Genomic DNA, 18,212 nt, shown 5'->3' with positions numbered 1-18,212 from the left:
TACAAGTTGAGACAAATTTAGTCTGTAATTGAAATTTTTAAATAAGGGTTTCATATGCAGAATTGAACAGGTTTTGAATAAATATCCCCCGGCATAGTTTCTTGTTATGCTTTATAAACCAGTGCATTAAGTACTCGTCTGTTTTTTCCCCTCAAACTTGTCTTACGTTAAAGTGAAAATGAATGAAAAACTCAAATGAAAGTTGGACGGAAAGAAAGGATCAAAAGTTAATACCCGCATGCTAAAAAAAATCCAGACAGCTTACTTGACAGTACAAATGAGGCACTTATTAGGTAAAGCTTCAGCAAACGACAGTGAAATATAAAAGCTGGTTTGACTCTCTCCTGGCCAGAGCTAGCAGTGACTGTGTTTGCGTGTTGAAAAAGAAAGGAATGGTTATATTAGTCATTCCTTTGTAGGGGTTACTACTGTATGTGCCCTATTAAACTTTTAGCAGCATTATTCTAGTATCTTAAAGTATGTCTCAGTTTAAACCACATTTAAGATTATCTGATCCTGCAAGACATATCGTAAGTACCGTACCAGATGTCCACTGGAATTGCAAATTCTGTCCTCTCTCTGAATAACAAAAATGTACAAAGATTTTTTTTAACACTTAAGCCAAACAACACAGGCCGTGGCCATGTATTACAGTTACTTGAGCAATGTGATTGAAGAGAATTCATCTTTAAAAATAAAAATTGCAAAGGTTACGTGAAGGCAGAATCTGAACATTTTCTTTTTCTATTTTGGGAAATCTGCTCAGAACTGTTGACGTCACTTATCGATTCAGTGTGGCCCGTGAAATGCAGAATGCAAGAGCATACAAAGAAATGGTATGAATTCTACACCTGAGGAACACAAATACTTTCAAAGATTGATTTTCACAGATGACAAGACAACATTACTGACCAATAAGTTACCATGGAACAGTTTGGATTTTTACTGCGTCGGTGCCTGTTGTTTTTTCCCTCTGTAGAGTGTGTATGGTTTTCTTTCTGAGCTTCCCGCGGCTGGGTGGCACAAGCCCGAACACAGGCGACAAGGAACAGCAGAGTTCCCCATGTTGGGCCGGGGTACTTACTGGCTGTGGTGGGTGAAGCTGGCTCACCTTCTGTGGATGTAGTGATGGGTTTAGTGTCTGGCATAGTCAGGGTGACGGGCCGCACGGCACCATGGTGTGGAGACGGTGCCAACACCGGTGTGAAGTGACCGGGCACTTTCCCCACCACTTGGCCGCTGCTGTTGGGCTGCAAAACAGAGCAAAACAAAAGGTCCTTTAAGAGAACGAGACAGACAACTGGCAGCTGAATGAAACCCTATTGAACAAAGCTTTAGTGCCAAACAAAAGGCTTCCTTGCAAAAAAAAAAAAAAGTCTCTTAAATGTTTTGGACAGTTTTTTTTTCAAGGTTATATACAGAGGGGCATTAAATAAACAACGAATGCCACGCTGGTTCCAAAACTCAACATTTCGTTTTCGTACGGCAATAGTCACCGTCTCCACAGAACTAGGAATATTTTACAACCAACAACACAGCTAATAAATTATATTAGTCCCTAAATGTCAATAATTATGTCAGTGAGATATGTGTATGCGAAAGGTAGGAACTGCAAGCAAAGGAGGAATCCAACTAAAAGAGGGTCCTTACTTCTTTCTGATAAACAACGATTACTCTTTTGATAGTAAACTTACACAGTTGTGCAACAATCCCTCATTGCCCATGGTTAGTGCTCCCATTGCCTTTTTTGTATGACAAGCTCCCAGTTTAAGATGAGAAAAGGTTGTTCTTTTTTTTCACAATTTAAACTAAACTCATGGCCCCGAAAAACAGTATTACTAAATTTCCCAAACTGGCATGCAGATTAAAAAAAAAAAAAGTGTTCTGAATCTGATTGGTGGAAACAACCTGTAAAATTGACATTAAGGGGCCCAAGGTTCAAACCTCAAATGGTGTCCACAGGGTTCCTTAATGTGAATAGAATGTTTAATTAGAATGTAATATAATCTGCGTTAAAGCAAGCATAAAAACATCTTGGCTTTAGTCCACAAGATTATACACAGCATGTTATTTGCCAAGTATTTCCATCATATAAGTGAGTTATTCCATAAAGAATCAGCTGCACTAACATACAGTAAGACATTTTGTTATCACAGCTTCTCCCCTGCCATTATCATCCCCAATGGTTTTTAAAGCATAAAACTCAAGATTATTGAGTTTTCACCATTTCCAAAGCATTACTATTAACAGACTGATACCTAAAAAGCAAGGAATCGAAGAATGATATGAAGTAGAATTTACCTCAAGTACAGTATGTGAGAAGGTTCAAGGGAAAACCAACTGTGAACTGCATGAGAATTAGAAAGTATCATCTTCTCTTTAGTTCCAAAAGTTTACCTCCAATTTTAAACTATTGGTTAAAACAGTGCCAGTGAACTCAAGACGATATATATAGATTTAAGTTGATGAAATGTTTTATTGCAAAAAGCTGGATTAAAAAGATGATTTTCTCATTGACGGAATTACTGCCATTGCTCTGTAACTTTTGTTTTTGCATATTATATTATTCTATTACATTACAATGATGCGATGAAGTTATAATTTAAGATTGCTCAGAAAAACTAGAAACAGCTTAAAAAGGACTATGCCTCATCCCTTTCAAGTATTTTCCTAATGGCACATTTGATTTAGATCTACACTGAACCATACTGAGAATCAGGGGAGGTTTCTATTAGATGTACCCCCAAGAAAAGGGTATTATGTACAGTTTTACAATACTAATTTTATCAAGCTGTTTATAAATTAAAAAGGTGTTACCACGGCTATGAAAAAGACTTTAAATTAATTCTTGTCAGGTAATATGATTTGCTTTACTTATATTTTAATAGTAAATGCCATTATTAGCAAAATAAATGAACTGATGATGGAATATTTACAAAATGGTTATTATATTTTTTATTGATTTGGTAAATTCAGGTTGTTAGCCTGAGAAGCCAGTCTTCTACTAAAAGGCAGAAGACACTTAAGCCATTAGTACACAGAAAAGCACACATTACTACAAAATATGATGCATAGTTTTGGAAGTGTGTTGTGCTACACACCTAGCAAAAGGAAAACAGGCAAAAATCAAGAAGCAAACTGTATGGTTTATAATGCAGCAAGGGTTTTGACCCTGAATTAACTCAGCCGTGTCAGCTTAATGTGAAAATAAAATGTCAATGACATTACAAAGTACAATCACAAATACTCCAACACAGGGAGTATTAATGTCTTATTACTTTGTAACTCCTATAATGGAATATAGAGCTTCTTGCATTTGGAGTTCAGTGCCTCATTGTACTGTCTAAATGTAGAATTTTATAAAGCATGTTTATGTTGTTAATGAAAACTTCCAACCCTTAAACCTACACAGCTGGTAGGACAGAACTTTGCAAGATACTGTTGAACTGCAAAGTGACTGTTAAGCAATAACTGCTGCAGATCAAGACTTCAAAGCCAGAAGCAAATGACCCGAACTGAGTTAACTAATTTAAAATGGCAATGCTATTTGGTCACAGGAATAAAGGCAGTTTAATTTAATTTGCATATTGAAACAATCTATTATAATAATGTAAAAAAGAATGACTACTTTGAATATTTGTTCATGTGAAGTTTTTTTTCTATACTTGTCAGGAGTTTAAACCAACAATGGCTTTCATCCACAAGTTCTTAATTATAAATATAATAATCCCTGCTTTCTGGCAAACTCCAGAATATACTGAGATACAGATTTGACAATAAATGGTTATGTGGAGTTTTCTCAATGCAACGTGATAACTGTGTTTCTAAACAATGTAATTGACTTTGCTGTTTTTTCTAAAAGGAGTACTGGGAAAACAAGAAGAGTTTTGAATGTAGCATATTTTGCTTTACTGAACACATTTGCTATATACACGTTAGTATGAATGTCAAATGTTAAAATTCAAGATGTGAAAAAAATTAAATTCACTGCCATTTTCCAATTTCCCCTAAACTCTAAGAGGTGGAAATAAAACCAAACTTCACAAGGCAAGATTGAGAGCAGTTGTTAAGCGAGTGTACTTCAATCTCTTCTAGCCAATACAGAGAGCTAAAAACCCTGGCCCATGATTTTCAATGAGCAGAGCCCAGTGCCTCTAAAACAAATCAAATACTTTATTTAGCACTCAGGACAAATAAATAAAAAGGAAATGTTTTTCTAAATGTCTATAAACAGCATGTCAATCGTATTGTAACAGGGGTTCACGTGAATCTGTCTGCATCATGAATTATCCTGGTGTTCATTACCCTGCTTTGAAACACTTCTTTGAAGCTGAGCGTGCAGTTTTCTAAAAGGCATGAAAATGCTATTGATGGGAGTGGGCCCCGTACCAAGTTAAAGAGCACCTGATCCGTACCAATCAGCCCCCACAATGGAAGCTAAAGCATGTATTGACCCTACATTTCACTCGGCCAAAATATCAATCAAGAGTTTGGAAAGGCAGATAAGTGCCTTACTTAGCATATGTCCAGGCTGCTTCAGCTTGAGACTAAGTAATTTAAAGCAGACTAATGTAAGAAATCATGGTTAGAATTTTACATGAGCTGACAGAGATGCTTGGACCAAAAGAGCTGAGCTAGAGAAGTATCTGTGTAGCATCTGTCATGCCACTATAGGTTTCTGTTTAAAATGTCAAAAAATGCTCAACCCCTACTTTTGTTTCTTTCAACTTAAGAGTACTGAAAGAAAAAGCCCACTGATCCTGGCTGTGATTAGTTACTTGACTTTTGTGCCGGAAATAAATGACAAAAATAACTAATCAGACACAAATCACTCCTTATCTATAAGTAATGAAAACTACACTGTAACAGGCAATACTGATGTTACCATGCTACTCTCCCTTCTGAAAACTAATGGCAATACTTTAGGTTTATACAAAGTTTTCTCATCTCTCATACTGTACGTTTGTCATTCAGTGGTGTGCAATCTGGATAACTGAATGGTTATAGCTGGTGCTCACATCAATGATGCATCACATTTGATGTGGCAGGTGGTGCCTGTAGCCTACTAATCCCAGTGGAAGAAAACTCTCTTGCTGGGACTCCTCAAAATAGAGTCTGTAGCAGTAATGCATTATAATCCCTGGACCAGGACTGCTGATCTCATCCACAAAGAGTTAATAGACTGCATGTTGCTGAGGCTCCATTCTTTAACAAGTAACAAACCTCCACAAGAATTCATTAATCTCTAGTGCATTATTATCATGTCTGAAGACAAACAGGAAATGGAGTTAACTAACATGGGCTATGCTTAATAGAAGAGGCTAATTTGGGCACCCCTTCTGATATACAGAAAGCGAGAGCTCAGAAGCAGAGGATACCAATGTCATGTTTGATGCTAAAATCTGTCCTGGCTAATGGGCAAAGCAGCTTATATTTACAGTAACTTTGCCGGCGCAGGTCCATACCTGGCTTGTCTGTGGGCTGGACGGGTCATACGACGGTACATAGTTCTTCAGCGTATCCTGGGGGTTCAGGTGAGGCGGGTATCGAATAGTGGGGTGAGAAAAGTAGGTCGAAGGGGCAGGAGGAAGAATAGCCGGCGCTGAAAACTGCAAAGGTGATGGAGGAGGTGGGCTCCTTGTGGAAATAACTAAAAAGAAGATGCAAAAAAAAAAAACAGTAATAAAACAGTCATTGCAAACAAAAACATCCAGGTCAGCTGGTTAACTAAATAAGGTTGGAGCCGAGCAGCATCATTGGATGTGGACAAAAGTAATGGTGCCTTTAAATAGAAACAATGTTAGTCATTACGTCATTCAGCTCAATAAATGAATGGCTCGTTCAGCTACGCTGTTATGTTTTTGAAGTTTACTGAACACTGATTCATCCTGACGAGAAGCAGAAAAGACTACATATGATTTATCTGAACTCGGATGGTGCCAATACATTTGTCAATGACTCTGAATGTGCATTCGAAAGACAAGTATGACTTCATAACCTTGCTGAGACAAATTCTAAAGAACTATTTATAAGTGGAGTTCTTACAGCACTTAGCAGAGAAAGAAAATGTATTTTGGTTTATTAAAGGAAAAAAACTAATTTAAAATCGGTCTATAGGCCTGCTATTAAGAGCTGGTCATTCCTTTTGTCAGTGTTTGAAAGTCCAACTTTTTTTAGAAGAGAGAAATTTATTTTGGTATGTAATCCAACCAGTGTTATCCAAAATGACACACATAACTAAAGACAAAAAATATATGACAAATGCTTTTTGTCAAAGGCATTAACAAAGTACACCCAGTAGGCTTCCAGAAAAGACAGTAAAATATGTATCAAGGGACACAAGTGAAAGGGCATTTAAAACTGAACAAGAGGCACCACTAGACACAAAAAAGATGTGGGAGTATGAAACAAGCTACCCAACCATGTTGAAGTTAACACTCTGGCTCCTTTCAAGAAACTGCAAGATAAGGCCTATTAATGACTACCGAACAGGATAGATAGGCCATAAGGCCTCTTCTCATTTATAACCTTCCTGATATTCTTAAAAGTAGTTACTGTACTATTTACAGGAAGAACTGGATGTAAAGGATATTCTGTGTCAAAAAACAGATAGGTGAACTCTTCATTGGTGGAATTCTGCTTATGATACCCGAGAACACCAGTATTAACTTTTATAAATAACAAGCATGTCGGGAGGCTGGCAGAATGCAATGTTCAAAGGTCTTTACAAGTGTTCTGCTTCTGTTAGGTGGATGGCAGTTGTGTGTGGCATCCAGAAAGCTACAGTACAAAAAGAGAAATTGGAAACAACTGACTTTTTGCAGTAAATTGTTCTTGTAATAATCTCTAATAATCTCTTGATGTGTTTCCATTAAAAAAAAGGTAAGAAATCCACCAACACAAAATCTTACAGAAGAAACATATGCTGTGAAATCAATAAATAAAATGCACCCCAACCCTCATTCTGTCTTATGAAGTGGTTTTATAAAGGCTTAATCTTTCCTTTACCCATTAAACAAACAAAATAACTGGAACAATATGTTTCCATAGTACTCAAAGGCGTGAAGATGAAAATTATTACATTAAATGTTTTTTTAATCAATTAAGAGAAATTATTCAGCTGACAGCCAAATGTGACTAAACAAATACAAACACAAAAGCTTAGGACATTTAATTGTACTATATGAATAAAATGCAGATAAACGGACACAATGTAAATATATCTTCCTATTATTTTTTAAACACGTTTATTTTAACTGTTTCTTTTTGCTGAAATTTTGAAGTCTTTAAAATGAAGTTTGGCTTTCCCCTGGAATAGAGTGTCATCCGTTTCTTCGTGACATTTTCAGTAGAATATTTCTTACCTCCATTATCTACCTGACAGGCGTGAGAGTTTTTCTCTTGAGTAGCACCTTAAAAGGCTCTTGAAAGCGGTGAACAGTGCCATTTAGCAGTTTAAGCAAATTCCTAACATAAATACAGTACTGAGAAATGATTTACTGAAATGGAATTCCAGTGCAAAATAGCTGCGCGCATCGAATGTATTGTGCAATAACCTTTAATTCGCCTTTTTCAGTACAATACATCCATGAGAAAACCATTATTAAACTAATATTAAAATAGTGAGAACACTATTGTTAAAATACCTAATATGACCAGACCCTTATTTATTAGTTGACTGATAATGATCTTGGCAAAAATATATTTGAGATTACCCTATTTTCTGTTTTATGACCTACTGCATATTAAATGTTCTCTTTCGCCAATTTGTGTTTTAGCGAGTCGTGCGTTGTTCTGTTTGGTTTGCTTTAGTAATGTTAACTGTAATGTTATTTGTAATGGTTTTTTTTAAACTAATTTAGGTCAACCAATGATGGCACAGTATCATGACAGAGCAGAAACACTAAGATCAGTACTGAATTTTACATTTTGTTAACACAAATAATTCTACAAGAATAATTCTTTAACACAGAAAAAACACGTTTACCTCACCATAACACTGTGATTCAATTTTGGAAATGGAACTGAGCATCGCTCGCAGGTTTACAACACTCTACTTACCACTGTGTCCAACCCCTGAGAGTCCGGGATGGTGGTGCTGTGGGAAAGTGCTCAACCTGGAGGAAGAGTCCTGGGGCGATGTGGGGCTAAACAATGGCTTCTCCGGCTTTTTCATTGTGGGAGATGACATATCTGCTGGAGAAGAGAAAATGCAAACTTTCTTCAGTATCTCTTTACTCATCCACCACAGTACTGAGGGACAGAGGATTCCATCAGGGCCATCAGGATTTTACACGTTGCCCTGCACTTCATCCAATACTGTCACAGGCCTTTTAGCACCTTGAGAAAAAAAAAGAGGTCTGTTCTTCTTGCTACTGCCTCTAATAAAATAAAAACAGCAGTAAATACTACTTTATTTGTACTACGAGCAGATTTAACGATGAGGTTTCAGGATTCTCGCTTTTTTGATTGTACTATCGTACTATTGTAACCGAACTACAGTTACACATCAATATACAGGTCACAGAATCCTGACCCACGTGAATCAGTACATCAAACTCAGATGAATCACAAGGTTCAGAAACTGTATTCTTACAAATCAGTCCATGTACAGTACATGTGTTTAATCTCTAAATTCTCTCAGTTTCATCCAGATCTTCCCTATTTCAGTGAAGTTACAACTATGCAAAACAAGGCCAGGGAAGTAAGGAAGTTTATGGGCGCAAGTTGATTCAAACACCATAATTGAGAAAGCGAGCAAATCTATCATTAATCTTGTTGAAGCTTTCCCCAATTTAAAATTACAACAATAAATTACATATATAATTCGACAAAGCCACAACAGAATCTAGGTGTTAGGGGCCTGGTCTAAGGTATTTAAACCTTTCCAGTCGCAAGCTACTGTAGGTGGGCAAAAACCAAGGGAACCATTACCAAGACAGGAAAAAGGAATGCAAAGAAAAGGAATGGGTAACATGTCCAGGTTTTAAGTCTGTCAGTATAGAGACTGAAAAACGTACAGCATGTTGATGAGTGTAAACGGTTTGATTGAACACCTTGTATACGTTCACGTTGTCGAGTTCACGCAACGATTCCGACAAAACGGTCAAGTTCACAGATGGGTGATGACATGTGCCGATTTACCACGTGCCGCGAGCTGAAATACGCCAAGAACCATGCTGAAAAAGCAAATACTGAAACAATGATACAACTGAAACCAAAAAGACGTCACTAAAACATTTGCTTAAAGTAGCCTCTTGGGGGTTGGTGTGTCTTCTAACCCAGCACAGAAAAAAAATAAAATTATGAGACAAATTGACAAGAGAGCTAATGATGCATGTAAGGTACTCCTCAGCTCACATGCAGCACACATCTTTGTCTGTCGTGGGGCTTTGTGTGAGTAAATGTTTTCAGATGTTGACTTTCGTTTCCCATAATTACTGCCATCACTGTGAAAGCCTCTTATAAGCCATCTTAGTCGAGACATCACAAAATGATCATAAATCTCTTTTTTTTTCTAAATTTCAAAAACTCACTGCGACAGATGAAAAGTGAATATAATTTCAGTAATGAAAAGGACAAGAAAAGGGCAAAAAAAAAAATTTAACATCAGAGTAAAAACAAACTATTATTGAAACAATGTACAGTACCATGTACTGTACCAAACTGACTGCATCCAAGAAATCAAGGGCTCATGTTATTTCTTGCTCTATTCTTCACACTGAAGACAGAAATAAAAATACTTTTATTTACCATATAATTATTTTGTGTCAATGCTGTTCTTTGTGTAATGAAAAAGCTCTTTTTCTGAGATCAGAAAAAAAAATTAAGTCGTGTACACAAAAGTAACCGAAAAGAAAAAAAAAAAGGCTAGATTTTATATACGCTGTTTCAACACTCATCCATGTAAGGTTTTTTCGTCTTTACTATACAAACCACGACCTTAGCAGAAAAAAATGTCCTTGTGCTGTTACTCTTCAATCTCTACTTCTACTGGCTGTATACTGTACATACAGTGCCTATAGAAAGTCGACATACTTTCCAAAGTAACATTTTGCAGCCCGACAGCCTGAAATCAAGACGTTTATTTTACCTCTATTTAAAGATTCTAACACACAATCTCCAAGTGAAAACCAAATGTTCAAACATTCTGAAAAGCAACTGATTCAGAATTCTGTCGATTATCTACAGGCACTGCATGTGATTTTAAAAATGGTGGCCATCAGTTATAAGTGAGCATACCTAATACTAAAATAACATGCATTTAAATAAAATATGTGCAGCTCAGATATCTGAATGTTTAAGAAAATCTTCAGTGAACATTTGGAATAAAAGTATCTCAAATGTACAAACCTTGTTGATTTTATGTATTTAAAAAGAAGTCTTAGAAATGGCAACATTTTTCTGAAAAGCCAAGATCTTGAAAGCTGATATTTTTTCATTGCAAACAGCTGTTTATTATCCAGCCGCTTCCCAAGGTGCCAGAAACAGAACAACGGGAAGGTTACAGCTCGTCTCCAGAGCTTGTCTGCTCTGAAAAGGGGCAAGGAAAGTTTCAAAATGAAGTGAAAAAAAAATTTCAGTAAATTGTATTAAAAATAACCAGCTTCATTAAACTGAAAAAAGCTGGTTTACAAATGCTGTGCAATTTTTTGTTGCAGTGGGAACATCGTGGAAATAAAAGTTTGGCAGCTCTCGTAGCTCCCTGTTATTTCCCCATATGGATTTAATATTTTTCTAATTTTCTCTATAATATTTAAAAAACAACTACTTTCTCATGAACAAGTACTCCTTTTTTTCCCCCTAACAGCAGTATTTTAAGATGACTTCATTGATTTCAGCATGTAAGAGCTGAAACACAAAACAGAAGAGCTCGCCACATTTCTTTAAACGTTCATTAAATAACGCTGGAGAACGTGCTCTGCAGATGTGCTGCTTCCATTAAAGTGTTGGTGAATCGGCCGCTGTGTGCCCAAGGCAACCATTTACTTCGACTGTGAGAATAAGATGGGAGACAAGCCTGGAAATATGTTTCAGTCAGCCCTTAATTATAACTGCTGTAGAATTCAGCAGAACCATAAGACATATTAATGAGACATGCGTTACAGCAATTTCCCCCATCAAAGTACCTTTTCCCCCACTGCCTGCAGCTGCCTGTCATATCTGACACTCCCTGGATAAATGTCACATGACCCACCAACTGGCTGGCCACCTGTTAGTCAGACTTCAGTGAAGCCTACCCATTCAGGACAAGTTCAAACAGCTACCTTAACACCTGCTTGTCTCACACACCTGTTCATTCTTCCTCCCCCTTCCCACATACTGTATGTACAGGTCTGGCTAACCCTTCTCGCGTTTTTCACAATGCACACCGCTCACATCAGCTGTGCATGACCACTGCAGTCCTCCACTACATAACACAGTGTGCAAAATGTTAGATTTTACCTAAGGCCACACTTTCCATTTCTGTTAAAATGGTACACTTCTAGCACGTAATCTTCAGACAAAAGAAAAAACTATTTCTGAGTTTTAAGCAACATTTTTTTTAAAGTGTAAAACAGCCAACACTCCTAAAACCACAGCCCTGAACACCGACAGAGAAGAAATACTTCTGAATTACATAAGATTTACAAAATGGAGCAAATCATGCCTGTTGGACTCATTTTTTTTTGTTGCATGCTGTTTTTTTTCTGCACACTGGAAATCATTTTCTTGCATGTGATCTCCATTTTTCTTAAAGGAATCTGGAAATGAAGTACACAGAAAAAAAAAGACAAGAACAAAAGAGAATATCCACCCCAGGCATTATGGAACGCTGATCGGATCAAGTCACCTCCAACATGTGAATTGGATAGACAACACTAAACAGATCATCTACTTGGATTATGAGAGTAAGTCAATAAGTAGAGTGTATTTATGAGCTATCCACTGAATACACTTCATAGGTGGGAAACACTTTTCAACTTAAGCTCTCCTGGGCATCCACACACACTGTCACTGATTCAAAATCGATTCTCTTTTAATATAAAAATGACAGCTGGAACCATTTCTGCAAGCCCACCAAGACTTTGTTGTCAACACTGATCTTCAGGACTTGGAGAGACTCCCTCATCGGTCAAAACAGAAGGAAATCTGATGGTACAAAACCCAGACTTTAAGGTGGGTTCAGAAGCAAACTCCTCTATGCACTACACTGTAGCGCCCATCTGGCTTTCTAACCAAGCACTGCCTTCTTCCTCAGGGCAGCAACCATTAGGTGTGAGAAGCTCTCCAAGGTCATGATAAAGACAACGTGGCAGTGCGGGACACAAATACAAAATAAGAAAGTATGTGTTAGTGGTCTCTAAAAGCGAGAAAAAGGAGGAATTTCTTCACATAAAGGGTCAAGGGAGTATGCAACAAGCTAAGCTGCCGATGTTCCTGGCTACTGTCAAGAAGCGACTGGTTGAGCTCTTTGGATCAATGAGCTACTAACTACCAAATTGGCTAGATGGGCATAATGGCCTTCTCTCGATTATGTTCTTAGGAATGGCTTAGGCACCGTGTACGTCACAAGTATATGACAGTAAGAGTGTGGATAAGTATATCCATATCCCTGTGAAACCGTGGCAGAAGTGTGCGGATGTAGAGGATTATGCTGAAAAATAAACCCCACCTGTGAAACGCATATGGTGGATAATTCACACATGCACCTTCCTTCTTGGCTTTCAAGACAAAAAAGATTAAATTATTAGCTTATTCAATCGTGCATGATATACTGTAAAATCAACACCTGAAAAATCTATGCTTGCTTATTATTTTAAATAGTTGTTTCCTGTGCGTATTCATTTTTTTGACAAAATATAAAATCTATTGGCAACTTGAGAAGAATAAGCACCTTCAAAATTGTCTGTTTGAAAGGCTAGCAGTATTCTTATTCTACTTTTCTTCTGCAGAATGGGAGACAATGCCCTTTCAACAAAGTGCCTCCAAACTGAATACTGTATACTAAATATAACAAGAAAGCATGAATGGTAAGCAGCAGACGAAGGATAATTTTGAAATTTTAAGCAGGTTTAGTAAGATTGCCTATGAGTCACAAATTAGGACTTTAAATTTTAGATGGTCTAGGAGCTCCCCTAATTTATTGTTCCACCAGGAGACACATGGGTACCTCTAAGTAAAAAAGACATTTTTCACATCAAAACCCACTTAAACTAAACGTTTGTTTCTTTGAGTTTGCAAGTCCCAAATACACCGATTATCATGTACTAAGTGATACTTTTCTTCATCAAACTTGAACTACAATGCAAAGAAATTTTCTCCCCCCACTCCTGTCTCTTGAAAACCAAAATCGGCAAACTGAGAAGCTGATAATTTGAGACTCTTCTGGATACAGAACAAATAGAGAGGATCGTGTCTTCTCAGACAGATGAAGAGTAGTCTGGAACAGAGTGAAGCAATAATGAAATTTAACCTTAAGATATTAAGGGAAGTTTCAAGGTGAGGAGTACAAAGAAGACTGAGCTGAAATTAGTATGAAATGAAAAAGGTAATACTTTGTCTTGAGTTTTATTAATTACACATCATCTTGTAAGTAATGGCACCTCTAACACATTTGAAAGGAATAAAAGTTGTAGTTCATCTGAAATACAAACTAAATTGAGTTTCACACAATGAAATGGTAAAAAAAATATATAAATAAAGCCTTATTTCTAACCATACTATATACCATGACTGTACAGGTGGTCCTGTGGGAAATTTAGGTCCTATAGGAAATTTATATTTTTAAGTATTTTCACTACCATTACCACATATTATCTTATATATACAGTGTGTGAGATACTTCCAAGCGGATTTAAACCAGAATTACAATGTTATTTTTTAATTATTTACAGCATACGATCCATTGGTAGCGGAAATGTGAGGCTTATAAGAACACCATTAGTTTTATGCTGCAAATGTGAGGTGTACACATAGGAGCAGGCTGGTTAGCATTCCAAGGTGCAGTGATTCAAAGCTTGATGACGTGCTGCTATCAAGGAACCAGTGACCCTCTGCGTTAAACAGCACTTGGGTTGTAGATCACCAAAGCAGCACAGCACACAAAAGGAGGCAGGGAGTGCATCAATCATGTCAGACTTACAATGAGCTCAGCATGTTCAGTCCCTAGCTTATGTACCTCTGCTGACAGACTCAAAGCTACAGCTCTTTCCCCGACAACTTGTTTGGATGTCTCCAGCATAAAAACATCCAAAATACACATAGTTTACCATCACCACCTTTAAAAAAAAAAAAAAACAAGACTGAAGTCCCTTCTTGTTAAAAAATGGAGTTCAGTACTCTCCACGCACTGCCAGGGGTATATTGGGGTTAATAAAGAGTGATAAAATAAGATTTAGGTTTATGTCAGACAAACATTTTAAGATTTTTGAGTGTTATAATAATTAAGACCCTAAAAGACAAAGTTGTTTAATTTTAGGACTAAAAGTTTGGGTTTAAATATGATGTACAGTATACCCATGAACATGAAAGTCCCCTTCTCACTTTTTATCTGCTGTCCCCTGCTTGTGTTGTACCAACAGGCCATAGGTGCTGACAAGTGAAAGCGCGTGAGGGTGAGGAGCCTACATGCGGTACAGCGCTCCTCCCTGAAATCTCACCTTGGTCTCTCTCGTGCCATGTCCTGCTGCCGCTGGCAGGGGAGCTGGGGGAAGAGTAGAAGTCTCCAGACGGGCTGGTCTCCATGCTGTCCTCTATGGAGATAGTCTTAGGCCGTTTGCTGGTGAGGTGAAAACGACACATTTCAAGGGCTCGGACATTGGCTGCAATATTGGAGTGCAGGCCAGCATCCGTCTGTTACTACCCTCTTTACACTTGTGAGTGCACACACAGACACCATATACACACATATACCCTGTGAGGTGAGCTTTATGTTTCCCTGACGATGATATTCTTACTTTTTGCCAGCTGGACCTCAGTGAATGTGAAACATTTCAGAATTAGAATAAGAAAGAATTTAGACCAGCCAGATGTCAGGTCTTGATATGTTCAAAACTGATGATTAAATCACTTATTTGTTATGTGTTGTATCAACTGGCAATAACTGACATATGCACTTTACTTTCACACGATTATTCAATGGCTCCTTCTTTGTCAAACTTTTGTTTTATAACACAAGGTATGTATCAGTGGTTTCTATAAGCAAGTTTCTATAAGCAAGAACAGAGAGTCAAAGAGAGACTGTGATTTTGTGATTAAAAATGAAAATAATAAGTAATATTAAATCGACACAGAGGACACACCTGAAATCATGCTTTACTTTTTACCACAAAGATTTTGCCTGTATTTCTGATATGCCATATCAATACATTTAGAATTATAATGACTGACACTGTCGACGCTGTTTTTGGACAACCTGGAAAAGTTGCCTTGCCTTTGTGGACTATGAATGGGTGAAATAGTGTTCAGGATCCTCACAATATTCTGACAATATGCAGAACTGTGGGCTCCAGAAATAATCCGCGACATGACAAAGACAGGCCAGATGCCTTTTAACCTAGTGCCTTGTATGTTTGGAAATGAATAAAATCGTAAATGAATGTAAGAGCTGTCATGCTAAACTTAGTGATACAATATTACCTCCAAACCAAATGCAACATGACTTCTTTACTAAGTAGTTAGATTACAAAAGGCGAAGCTGCATTGAGACTGACCTGCCTGGAGGAGAGGACAGCGACCTGTGGAGGCTCACGCTGGAGTTCAAGTCATGATAGTATGGCTGACCCTGGAGCTCTCCGATTGAAAAATTCACTGCGGTCCCCTGGGTGATCGGCGCTGCAGGGGCAGAACACATAAAGAAGGACTTTATTCAAGCTATCACAAAGACAATGTTATTGATGTACAGTACTTCTGTTTTGTCAAACATTTTACAACAATGTAAAGCCATCAAGTGCAATCCACTTCAATGCTTAAAAAGTAAAGTGTTAGGAACACTACAGATCGTTTTAGCATAATTTTATTTCCAGTTATTCAGGAGATGCCACATAAAAGGATAAATTCAACATCCACAGTTAACCTTATTTGCATGGGAGCAGACCTCTTTGCATTAATAAGGCCTGCTTTTACAGAAAGAGAATGACACCGAATCATAATCTACAAATTTTCGGTCAGAAGCATTAGATTATGTTACACAACGAAGTGCACATAGTTAAACTGTGGAAGTAAGTGTTTTTTTTTTTGTTGAAGTGTTCAAATGCAGAACTTTCAATTGATACCATTCGACTAATTTGACTCTCCTTCTCATTGGAAGTCCAGTGCATGTTGACTAGATTCTGACAAATTTCCAGGTATTGGTAAATTAGCGACTAGCTGGGTTCTCGACTGGTTCAAGCACGATTGGATAACATCAGCCTCTGGGGTTCAGTTCCCTTTGGTTTCAAAGGTGATGGGATTGCATCCCATTGGATTTTTTTATCCCTAGCCATGGTCATGAAGCACTGCATTTGGGTCAAAACTGGAGCCAAGCATTTGTGACAAACCTGGCATCTGGCTGATCCCACTCACTATAAATTACTAAGAAACATGTAACTCATTTGAATCAATGGCATCTGGAACTGTGTATGCATAAGGTTCCTCCAAGAGTTGCAGGTATAACAGGTGTCCAAAAACGATATACGTTTTTCTTTACCATGCCTGTCTGTAAAATCAGATTACTTTTTTAGATTGACGTACTGTATTATCTCTATTATAAAACTAAACACAACGTACTTCTAAGAACCACTTTCTTAAAGAGATGCATGAGTGATAAAAGCTTTCAGATTCTTGAAGAATTTCAAGCTGTTTTGTGTTTTTATTAAGTAAAAAGTTGCATTTAACTCTGCATGTCACCATTAAAATTTCCATAGTTCCTGTTTTCTTTCACTTTTTATCACAGCCACTGTCTCTCGAACCCTAGATGTGGAAGGTAAACCAGGAGATCATTACCTGTAAAGCGCTTTGAGTGGAGTGTCCAGAAAAGCGCTATATAAGTGTAAGCAATTATTATTATTATTATTATTTCTCCCGGCCTCAGCAGCGTGGAAAAGAAAATCCCACACAGCAGGGGGGAAAAAAGGAGGAAAGAGGCAAATGGAAAACTTTCCATCAAGGATCTCACCCCATTACAGTGCAATGCGCTTCCTGAAAATGAAGTGCAAAATAAGAAAGTCACTGTGGAAACACTTCCAGATTATGGCAAAGAGTCTGCTTCCGAAAAAGGAGGTATTATTGTAGTCCCAAATTCTAAGAAACTCCATTATTTATATAATTTTTCCTTATATACAGAGGTAGGCTGTTCAGCCTCTGTTATGGTGCCCTTACTCGTAATACTATTAAAAGTCTTCTTTACCAGCTCTTGAAGTCATTAGATATTCTAAGAAAAAGTGGTTTGGAGCTGACAAAAGTTTAAGCGCAGTGGTGTCTGTTGTGGGTTGAGGTTTACCAAAAGCATTAAACAAAGCAGCTCTGAAGTATCATCTACCAGAATGCATTGAGGGCCTCTCCCATTAGTAATTTCATAGGCATTTTAAGCGCCAGGCAAGCAATAAAAACAAATGAGAACCTAGATTTGCATGCTTTATTCATCACTGGAAACACTTCTAACTAGTGCAGTTTACTTGCTTGATTTGATATTATCAGAATAGCATTTGTAGATGCAGTCTCTAGTAAAAGCCTGTTTAGTTAAGCAAAACTTTTGAATCCATTCCTTCAACACTAGAGTAGAGGTGCACAGGCTACATTAGGGATCTATACAAGGTCTGAGGTAACAGTCGTAAATATATAAGAAATCTAATATGACACATGCTTTGAATAACAATGCTTTGTATGACATAATTCAAAACATTTTTATGATTCCAGGAAAGCAAATTCTGAATACTTGTTAAGATTATTTTTCTTTTTACATATTACTTCCATGGATATAGCCATATATAATCTTTATATATAAATGCAAAAAGACTAACTTCACATTCTGGAAATTAAAGGCAATCCTGAGCTGTGTTTTAATCCCCAAAGAAAATATTCTTAGAACTAATGAAAGCCCCTGTTGAAAGGCAGGTAATTTAAGGCACTTTGCTCCATTTGTTTAAAAAACAAGTTACTCTGAAAGTTTTACAAAAGTGCCACAGGACCCAAGAGACACAAGCATGTGATGACAATCTCAAGGTCGCTCTGTTTCAGTGTGGACATGTACA

At 37.4% G+C, this 18,212-nt stretch overlaps 1 protein-coding gene across 14 annotated transcripts in view; it reads right to left on the bottom strand.

The window, feature by feature from the left end:
- The window catches only part of LOC148840986 (nuclear factor 1 B-type), a 126,115-nt gene that overhangs the window by 21,744 nt on the left and 86,159 nt on the right, over positions 1 to 18,212 (bottom strand). For 6 of the 14 annotated variants that reach the window (XM_088905323.1, XM_088905917.1, XM_088905756.1 and 3 more), the window contains 5 exons: positions 15,696 to 15,816; positions 14,643 to 14,761; positions 8,062 to 8,196; positions 5,466 to 5,650; positions 1,085 to 1,250 (listed from right to left, as the gene is read on the bottom strand). In XM_088905323.1, the coding sequence (XP_088761449.1) occupies positions 1,085 to 1,250; positions 5,466 to 5,650; positions 8,062 to 8,196; positions 14,643 to 14,761; positions 15,696 to 15,816 (726 nt within the window). The remainder of the gene's footprint in view (positions 1 to 1,084; positions 1,251 to 5,465; positions 5,651 to 8,061; positions 8,197 to 14,642; positions 14,762 to 15,695; positions 15,817 to 18,212) is intronic. The other 8 variants (XM_088906002.1, XM_088905826.1, XM_088905924.1 and 5 more) reach the window with 3 other exon arrangements.

The sequence above is a fragment of the Atractosteus spatula genome, chromosome 1, assembly GCF_055471065.1.
Source record: "Atractosteus spatula isolate fAtrSpa1 chromosome 1, fAtrSpa1.hap1, whole genome shotgun sequence".
Taxonomy (NCBI): Eukaryota; Metazoa; Chordata; class Actinopteri; order Semionotiformes; family Lepisosteidae; genus Atractosteus; species Atractosteus spatula.
Note: the sequence above shows the minus strand (reverse complement) of the source record. Positions and strands in the feature narration are given on the sequence as shown.